Raw genomic sequence first — 10,131 nt, forward strand, 5'->3', positions numbered from 1 at the left:
TTCTTCAGCCCAACTATAGATAAGACACCCCTTTAATTTACTTATTATTGCCATATATCCAAGACTAGGTGACGGTATCCCTTTAGAGTGGCAAGAGGTGGTGGCATCGCTTCTTCAAAGCCCATCAGACAGGTGCTCTTCTGGGTCCCCTTTGCATGCTTCTGATCTGATAGGTTTCACAGAGTCACAAGAACGTTTTCCAGCTCGCTTCATGTGAATTTCTTTAAGTGGATTGCCACCATTACCTGTATTTGGTGTAATATTTAAATAAACAACATTAAAATCCATTTGTGGTTACTAAATATTGTATCCGACCATCTGTGTTTCTAACATACCAGACATATGCAGAACGATTGGCAACAGGCTGAGCACAGGTTAGTCTAAATGCCTGGTAAACAGAATATTTAAAGCATGCATGACAGTAGTCGGAAATACAAAACCTGAATGCCACCATCTCCAAAAGTCATCGGTGGAGCCTAAAAATACCCAGGGCTTATTTTGGTGCATCTGATCCTGAATATGACTCAACTATTTTTAGATGTTGCTTCAGAAAGCAGGTGAGGCAACAGTGCCGCGGTTTTAATAGTGCTTAGATTTGGCAACTATGCAGAATTCAGAATTTGGTTTCTAGAATTCTGCACTGAGGCATCCAAGCCGGCCACTCAGACTCTTGAGGTGACTCAGTTCTAACATGAGGGGCCAGTGGCAACTAAGAAATCCACATTCCCTTGGTGCACTATTTTGCTAGATGCTAGATTTAGGTAAACAAAGAGAGGAACTTAAGTGTTAAAAAAAAAAGGTAACCTTTCTTACAATTAATTGTTCCCACTCTATTTGATAATTAGAAGCTTCTCAGATGAACAGGCTGTGATTTCAGTACCATTATGTGCAATTTTGGTGTATGTTGTCAACCATTTAAACATGTAAGAACCATTCTTAACTTGCAGGCTGTACCAAAAAGTCAGGCAGAGGCTGACTTCGGCCCTCGTTTGGCTACAGTTTGCTTTGGTGTTAAGTGCTTTCTGAATTAACAGGATTTAAACTCGTGGCTTCTTGTAAAACAAGTGATGGGGACGTCTAGGTGTGCAGGTTGTCTGTATCTGCCTTAGGACTGATTCATCATCCAGCTGCTACAGGATTGAGTTTTGAGCTCTGCCAACGAGCTTCCCCTGTTTCAGGCGCACTTTTTTAAGCTGAAATCGGAATTGAAATGGCTCCTATAGTAGCAGGCGGGGCAGCGCTGGCCTGGGATTTTCCCCTGTTGTGACTGGTTCTTAGCGGACAGCATGCTCCCGCCACCTATCCAAAAGCACACACACCAACCTACCGCACCGTCCTAGACTGAATGCCTAGACCAACATTTTAACTATTTTGAAATTTTAAACAAACAATAAAACCCCAAAACATCATTTTTAACAAGTGGAAAAACTTTTAAAAAACTTACACACAGGAGCAACTCTTTCCTTCGAAACGACTGAATTACATTTGCACCCACAGGCTTGGGCAGGACCATGACTGAAAGTCGATTCTCCCAGTGTTGGTTTGACCTCAAACCATTCTATAAAATGTAAACAAAAATTCTTTCTTAAAAATTCACTATGGCCATGGTCAAAGTACGACACCACAATTTGAAATTAAGCAAATTATTTAGACATCTGTTGTATCATATTCCTGAGAGCAGTGTGGATATGTAGGTTAATAACCCTCTCCACCATGGTTCACATCTCTGATGCACAAAATAGTTGCTTTAAAAAAGTTACTTTAGGGCTTCCCTGGTGGCGCAGTGGTTGAGAGTCCGCCTGCCGATGCAGGGTACACGGGTTCGTGCCCCGGTCTGGGAAGATCCCACATGCCGCAGAATGGCTGGGCCCGTGAGCCATGGCCGCTGAGCCTGCACGTCCGGAGCCTGTGCTCCGCAACGGGAGAGGCCACAACAGTGAGAGGCCCGCGTACCGCAAAAAAAAGAAAAAAAAAAAGTTACTTTAAAGACAGTATCCCTATGTTCCTATTAGTCTTTTGTTAAGCTTTTTTTTTTAATTCAGCCAATTTATTTTTAATTTTATTTTTAAAAAATATTTTGGCCACACAGCATGTGGGATCTTATTTCCCTCACCAGGGATTGAACCCACGCCCCTGCATTGGAAGCACGGAGTCTTAACCACTGGAAGTCCCAATAAGCTTTCATTCAGTAGTAATATATGTACAGAAAAATGAACAAATCGTATGTTTACAGTTGAATTTTGTTTATGTTTACAGATGAATTTTTGGAGTGAATACATACCTGGGATGCCATCACCCAGATCCAGAAATAGTATAGTGCTAGCACCCCAAAATCGCTTCCTGTCTCTCCCATACAGTACCCTAAAACTAAAACTCTGTCTTGACTTCTATCATCATAGGTTAGCTTTACATGTTTGTATATTTCATATAAGTAAAACCATACAGTATCTATTTCATTTTGCAAACATTTTTATACTGTAGAAATAGTGACAAAATTATTTTCCATGTTTCCCGTATGTCTTATTAACTAATTCTGTCAACTGCAGCACTTGGGCATCAGCTTCACTGTGCTTCTAAAGATCACCTACTCCTCAGCAGCTCACCCCCACCGAGGCTGGAAGACGTGTCTAAGGTCATTTCTGCTCATCAGCCATGCCCTGTTTATGCTTAAACACCACCCTGGTCATTCCCAGAACTGTGATTATCACAATTAATTATTTGCCAGCTTGAAATCAGCATTCTCAAAAATCAACACCGGTGATAACAGAATTCTGTTCAAGAATTGAAAGTGTTGAGGTATGTCCGTGGCTAAAGAGAACATGTGTTCCAAAGAAGACAGCAGAGAGAGAGGTTAGCTCTGCACTAAGATGGACATTTAAACTGATGACTAAATGGAATGGTTGTGTTTCGATCCAGGAATTCCGACAAGACCCAGTGAGTGGAAGTAATAGTGAGACAGATTAAATGTAAACAAGTATTCGGTATAAAAAATAATGATACCTGATTTTGCAGTGTTAAAAAAATAACTTGACAAAACGAAAATGCTGAACAAAAGAACTGAAGTGGGGAGGGGGCTGGTAGGGATTGGTCAGTGTCCTAGTGTTGTAAGGTCCTTACAGTTTGAGGAAGAGAATAAAGATATTACTCTTAGACTAAGATAAATAGGCATGTTAAAGTTTCTAGCGTAGCACTAAAGAGAATAGAAATTTATAATTTTCCAAATTAGTAGGGAGGAAAAACGTCTTTGGATAAAAGTTCAGTCCAAAAGAAGAAGAAAAATAGGTAAGACAAAAACAAGAAACAGAGAACAAATTAAAAGCACAAAATAATATGATAGATATGAATACATATATGGTAATAAGTATGACTGAATTAATAACAATAAAAGTCACAGTAGATGAAATTACAACAAGTCTACGAATCAGGGCACAGTGGCAGGCTTTTCTTTCATCTGTGCTCAAGAAGAGCCTTTTAAGCTTGGAAGAACCCAGTTGACTATTTCCAAGAAAACTTACTTGGATTCAGTTTTCTGCTCAATTTTCTTTGCAACATTTGTAAAAGGAGGAGGAACTCTACTTTACGTTCATTATTGAGCTTGTTCGGATTGCCTATTAATTCTGATAACCTAATGTTATCTTTAATAGACTTTGAAGCTGTCGATCTGGAGACCAGGGGCAACTGCATCTGGTAACTGTAGTCTGTGAAATTCACAAGGTCATCCTGGATACTTTTAATTCTGGAAATAAAAAAATAAATATTGTTGACAAGCCCCATTTTAGTAATAAGATTTATATTATCAAAAGTTTCACATTACTAGAAAATTCCAAATACTCACTCTCGATGTGTTAACAAGGTGTACACCTCCTGTATCAGTATTTCAGGTACTCCGGCTTTACAATGAATTGTTCCGTGGATTAGTTCTTTAGGTAATCTAAGTTTTTTTCTTGCCAGGAACTGTAATAGTAGAAAGAGAATACTTTCACCATAAGAAGTTCTATAAAAATCTCCAATTACTGTGAATTCACTTTAATCCCCCTTTAATCCTCAACTAATATTTTGAGGTTTAACATGTTAATTAAGTTATTATTACTCAGCAAGAGAATCAACCATTATATCCCGCTCCAATTTGAAATGAGTATGCTCAGTTTCACAGGTGACTCATGACATAAACTTTAATAACCTTCTTTTCAATACAAGGAAACAAGCTGCCTACCCAGCTGCATTGCTTCCTAAAACACGGCCACACACGCATATACAGAGAAATCCACGACCTCAAGAATACACCTCTTCAAACATAAACTTTTCAACAGTTAAAAGTGTCATTGGTTGCTAATTTACCTTTTCCAACTGCGCCCAGTTATCCAACTTGACTTTTAAAGACGTTCCGTTTTTAAAGGATGACAATTTAAGGTCCCAGGGGTAGTGTACAGTGAATATTTCTGCTATCAGGAAGCCATTTGAAAAATCCCTGATCCATAAAAATAAGGAAATAAAATGCAGTTACTTACACAGTTTGTGATTATGGTTCATTAACACCAATTTAATATACTATACTGGCAGCAACTTACAGAATGTTGTTGTACCATTGCTCCAAGGAGGACCTGCTATGGAATAACCTTTGGGTAAGATGACACACACCAAAGGCCATGGTGTTCTTTTTATGAACCCCAAACTATTCATTTGTATCAAACCTGCATTTTAACAAGATGCCCATGTGATACCTAGGTACACTGAAATTTTCAGGCGTGTCTTTCTTGAGGAATACCGAAATTAGTAAACCAGAGTCCTTGCCTGCAACGAAGTCATTATTTTTATGGAATTTAGTTTGCACGCCCAGAGCAAATATTAACTGCCACTAGTATTAATGTCCAGTGTCTCTGAAGAAAGAGCCTGGACTCTTTTACTTTTTTTGTAGTCACCAAAGCAGTCTGTATTAGCTCAAGTCTATGTAATGATTGATTGACTGATTGACCGATTGAGTGAAATGCTCCATCCTATTTTTTTTAGGTCAGCTCCCTAAGAAAGCAAGGTGTGTGTGTGTGTGTGTGTGTGTGTGTGTGTGTGTGTGTGTGTGTGTGTGTGTGTGTGTGTGTGTGTGTGTGTGTGTGTGTGGTGAGTGGGCGGGGGCAATCCCAGGAGAAAGCCCCTGCGCGGACCCCGGGGCTGCTCTGCTCCGACCGAGGCTCCCGCCACGCGGCGGGGGCCGGCCCTGCTCCAGCACCTGTTGATGTTTCTGGGGAAGAAGCTGAGATCCAGGCCCTGGAGCCAGCGCAGAACCGACGGAGACACGCGGGACCTCTTCGGGGGATGCGGATAGACCAGACACTTCTTAGGCCTCCCTCGCATGGGAGCGGCTGGACGTGGCGCAAGTGACGGTGACTTGGGTACCGTCGGCAGTGTCAAAAGCTCTCCTCCGAGACCGGCGGCAGCCATGGCGCTTTCTGGGTTTCTATGGCAGCACCGGGGGCGGGGCCTCGGCGGGGCGGGGCTTCGGTGAGGCTGGGGCTTCGGCGCGGGCGCCCTGGGCCTCACGGGTCCTCCAGTGTGGGGTCCTGTGGCTCCGGGTTGGCGGACGCGCTTCCCTGGCCTCACTGAAGACTCGGTTCCGGGAGCTTAAGCCTTGGGCGGAGCTTTCAATCTCCGTTTTAATTGGCGTGAAGAATAACCGATTTAGAGCCCTCCCTTAGTAATGGACATTTTGAATATCGTGGTTTGTGCCCCGTCGAAGGCCTAGTTTCAGTCAAGCATTTGGAGGAGGTTGTGAGGACCTTTCAGAGGACAAAGACAGTTTTTGTTTGGAAATTGGAAACGATAGGGTTTTGTTCCAAAATGCCAATGAAAAAAATCTTCAAAATTAAAATGAATAGATGCTTAATGGCTACAAAATTTAACGTACCTATTTCCTTAATTATTACGCTGTGTTCATAAAAATTACATATTCGAAAGCGATTTGTAAATTCGATTTTCACACTTCACAAAGATGCCCCAGTAGGCATGATTCATTCATTCATTCGAAAAATATTTATTGAGTCCCTACTAGACCCTGAGCTAGTCACTTGGGATTTATCAGTGAACAGTACAGAGGGGGAAAAAAAGGATTGCAGAGCAGGGACAATTGTAAATTAAATATTTACACAGCAGAGTTGTTAACATCCTTTAAAAAGTCTTACAGTAAAAAAAAAAATGTTCGTAATACATATTATTGTGCAAGATAAAATATGGGATAGGTCTTGAGAGTGGAGCTATATAATATTTTGTTGAATGTGTATTCATAGACATGTTTATTAATCAAGTAAACCAATGTGAGTCTGTATGTGGTGAAAAAGAAATACAAAACCGGAGCTCTACAAGTGTTTTTACTTTGCCCAATGTGTCTTTCACGGATGATTCATTCACTTGGTGACCTTTTTTTTTGAGGAATTATTATTTGGTGCTTTGCTAGGCACTAGGTCTTCACTATTCAATATGGTAGCCACTAGCCCCACGTGGCTGTTCCAATTGAATTTTAAATAAATTTCAATAAAATAAAGTGAGTAACACTGTGTACATTTCAACTGCTCAGTAGCCACATGGGGCTTGTGGCCACCACACTGTACAACACAGATACCACAGTATCACTGCAGGAAGATCTATTGGGCAACTGTGCACTAGATTATTTATAGAAGGTACAGAGATATAAATACCTGAAAAAAGATCACGCACCCTGAAAAGCTTTGCCATGGTAAAAATATATTAGTATCAGGGAGGAAGCAAATAATTTGGCCTGAGGGAGTGTAGGAGTCCTCTCAGAGGAGGTGACCTTTGATGTGAATCTTATAAGGCGGTATTTTGAACTGGTTAAGGCAGAGGCTTTGGAGCAGCAGGTCTATTTTTTATTAGTTATGTGACTTTGGGCAAGTTATTTAACCACATTTATTTGTAAAAGATGGAAATAAATAGGATATACCTCACAGGGTTGTGTTGAAGGATTAAATTAAGTTAAATGAGTGAAGAGCCTGGAACAGTGTACACACATAGGGCTCAGTAAGTTTAAATGATATTTCTAAGACGATCATGGAAATCTGTGGAATGAAGAGGGGAGGGGACACTTCCACACAGAGTTACTAGCGTGAGCAGAAGCAGACATGATCTATGATATGATAGTTTTTTATGAGTTTTAAGGAATAACAAATAACCCATTAAGGTCAGAGAAAGTGTTTAGGCTTTGGCATGTGGGGCTACCCTAAGATTTCGGTGATGATGGCTAGAGAGGTAAGTTAAGGCTATAGATTGGGGCTTGACTGAGAACAGTCTTGCTGAGGAGTTAGAATTTTTTCCTGTAGCAAATGTGCCAATTGTGAAGCAAATAGGTCTCTGTTTCAAATACACCCTTCTAGGTTCTGCCCCATGGAGCTGGAACTCGGCCCTGTAGTTTCTGCTTTGCTGAGTTGTATTAAATCCTGCCACTAGGAGGCACTAGAGAGGAACCAGGAGACCAGAGGAAAGGAGAAGGGCTGTTTGGATGAAGGTTGCCATGGCAACAAGGCTCCGGCGCGCAGGGGCAGTTGGTGCCACCGTCCAGGTTGGGTTTTTTGTTTGTTTTGTTTTTTTGCTTTTTGTTTTTTGTTTTCCATTCCCGGAGCAGGTTTCATCGTACTCCCTCAGAGGTTTCAGCGACCACTGAGAAGCGCTCAGAACTCCAAGCCCCAGGTTTTACTCTAGGACAGCTCCTCTAAGCCCCTTAAGCATCAGCATCTGCTGTATACGCTGCCCCTGCAAAGGTCTGTAGGGCTTTCCCTTCAAGTTCTAGACTCTCAGAACCCCTGTTCCTTGCCTTTGCTCTCCAGCCCTAGGGGTCTATCTCTGTTCGTTTGATGGTCTCATTTTTGTTCCGTTTGACCGTTTCCTTATCTTAAATTCTTGTTGAATTCGTGGAGTTACTCTGTTTTCCTGCTGAATCATACATTGCTTCATACTCGGAGTAGCTCATCTACATGTTACCAGGGCAGCTAAAGAACCTGCTACTCCCGTTCACTGGATCCACGGTATCACGAATAGAGTGGACCAGCCGGGTATTCTGTGGGATGATACGACACTCAAAAACCTCTGCTGATCTCGTGGCAGAGAGCCAGAAAATTGATGTGACCTGCGGCAGGAGGATGAACGTGCACTATTGTCCTGCTCAAAAAAAGCAGGCGGCTTTCTGTGGTTCTTGCAGGCTGTTAGAGAGGAGAAAAAACACTTTGCAGATCAGTAGCAGCATAACAGCTGCTAGGGGTTGTGCCGATTTATTCCAGTAAAGATACTGCAACACAGCAGCACCCTATGGTCCTTGTCCCCCAGCTCCTCCGCCTGCCCTTTGTCTGTGGAAAAACTATAGCCAAAGAATAAGTTTAATCAGAGAAGTGAGAAAATGCAGAAACAATGGCAAAGGAGACCAAATAATACTAGTTTAGTCATTAAGCATAATGAAGGACCTTTAGTTCCTTCTCAAGGGCTATAGATCATATTCTGAGCCGTGCCCTGTGAGCTGTCTTACAGATACCGAAACCCACACCAGGTGGGGAAGTTAACTACGCGGTGACCAGGCTGTAGCCATGACATAAGCTGCCGCATTCCGAGAACTGGCCTCAAGAAATGGAAACAAACCAACGCTGGAACCGAAGATTAACTGTACTTAAAACAATCAAGATGACCAATTTCAAGATGACCGTCAGAGCTGCCTGTGCTCTTTCTGCAGGCAGCCCCCTCTCTCTGCCCATAAAAGCACTTGCCCACTGGTTGCCACTGGGGGGAGCTGGCCTTTGGACACGAGTCCGCCCTCCCCTCCCCGCCTTGGTTACCGGCACCCAAAATAAAGCAAACTTTCCACCAGCCTGGCGTCTTCACTGGCTTTGGAGCGGCGAGCAGCCGGACCCCGCTTTCAGTTACAATACCTCAAATGGAAAAGCAGCTATAACTGAAGTTACCTCCTGAACAAGTTCACTAATCCACAGTCATCCTCTAAGACCCAGCCAACTTTTGCGCAAGCCAAACAGCCCTTGCAGTCAGTAACTGTTGTTGACCTATGTCAACATGAGAAAATTCAGAAGAGCTTTACTTGAGATGAGTATTTTGTTGATTGAGAAGCCAATGTCAGACAGGGAGACTTCCCACAGAAAGTGCCTAGAAGCTGGCTTTCGGCAATTACAGCGCAGTTTATAAAGTGTAAACGTGTGAGGACCTTCAGCCCTCTGGCCCCGTGGGTTCCACATCTGTGGATCTAACCTATCTCAGATAGAAAATATTAGAAAAAATCATTCCAGAAAGTTCCAAAAGGCAAAACTTGAATTTACCTCCTCCCAGCACCTGTTCACATAGCATTTACATGGTGGTAGGAATTATAAGTGATCTAGAGATGAGTTAAAGTATACAGTAGGGTGTCCATAGGTTATAAGCAGGTACCACGCCATTTTTTATAAGGAACTTGAGCAACCCGGGATTTTGGCATCCTCAGGCATTCCAGGGGGACTGGAACCAGATCCGCCACAGATACTAAGGGGCGACGGTGCACTCTTTTCTATTGTGATTGGTTACTGGAAACGTACACTCCTTCTCATTGTATAAGCTCACTCACAGGTAGCCAACTAGCTAGGAAGCTGGAAGGTCACACCGACAGGGAGCAAGCTTAAAGTTTATTTCAGGTCAGCATCAGCATTTGGGCAAGTCTGGAGAGTTCAAGTTTTAGTTAAGTGGCTAAGCGTACCTGGTCTCGGGGCATTTTCAAACTGTGGCCTCGGTTTTGATTTCTCAACACCACACCTCTCTTCCACGCTGGAGTTGGGGGGATGCAGAGGGTGAGCACCTACTGTGCTCTGCTCAACCAGGGACATCTGTGCTGTTATGGACGTAACCTGCCCCCGCCTGCTTCTGCCCATGGGGGAGGTGGGGGAGGTCTCCCTGATTCTGGAATCAGACAGAAAGTTCACTCCGGCCTCCTACTGAGCCACGTCCTTCTACTTAGACTATGTCCATATTGAGGTGATATTTGAAAAGAGACCTCAAGTTCTCCCTCTAGTTCTTTTCATGGGGCAAAGGAATTACCTGAGAAAGCTCCGTGTGACTAACCCAAAGAGGAGGAATCCCCTCCAGATGGATGGTACTCACTGGTAT

The 10,131-nt window shown here is 42.8% G+C and overlaps 2 protein-coding genes across 2 annotated transcripts in view; one reads left to right on the forward strand and one right to left on the reverse strand.

Moving 5' to 3' along the window:
* The window catches only part of WDR17 (WD repeat domain 17), an 86,758-nt gene extending 83,052 nt beyond the window's left edge, over nt 1-3,706 (forward strand). The window contains exon 33 of the mRNA XM_060136619.1: nt 2,257-3,706. The gene's annotated coding sequence lies outside the window, so the exon portion shown is untranslated. The remainder of the gene's footprint in view (nt 1-2,256) is intronic.
* Nucleotides 15-5,551, reverse strand: SPATA4 (spermatogenesis associated 4). Its single transcript, XM_060136626.1, has 6 exons — nt 5,222-5,551; nt 4,339-4,468; nt 3,836-3,954; nt 3,516-3,736; nt 1,445-1,558; nt 15-245 (listed from the first exon to the last, which is right to left on the reverse strand). Exons 1-6 carry the CDS (start codon nt 5,431-5,433, stop codon nt 115-117), a joined length of 927 nt encoding a protein of 308 aa, XP_059992609.1. The 5' UTR covers nt 5,434-5,551; the 3' UTR covers nt 15-114.
* Nucleotides 5,552-10,131: the final 4,580 nt, after the last annotated feature.

Source organism: Lagenorhynchus albirostris, chromosome 21 (assembly GCF_949774975.1).
Source record: "Lagenorhynchus albirostris chromosome 21, mLagAlb1.1, whole genome shotgun sequence".
NCBI lineage: Eukaryota > Metazoa > Chordata > Mammalia > Artiodactyla > Delphinidae > Lagenorhynchus > Lagenorhynchus albirostris.

Bases quoted from the DNA above. Each gene is read 5' to 3' on its own strand.
- SPATA4 (XM_060136626.1), bottom strand. From the start codon at position 5,433: ATGGCTGCCGCCGGTCTCGGAGGAGAGCTTTTGACACTGCCGACGGTA. The intron at 1,559-3,515 runs GTAAGTTTTCTT...TACATTTTATAG, and splicing joins GAGCAGAAAACTGAATCCAA to AATGGTTTGAGGTCAAACCA. The intron at 246-1,444 runs GTAAGTTTTTTA...CACCAAATACAG, and splicing joins GGAAAGAGTTGCTCCTGTGT to GTAATGGTGGCAATCCACTT.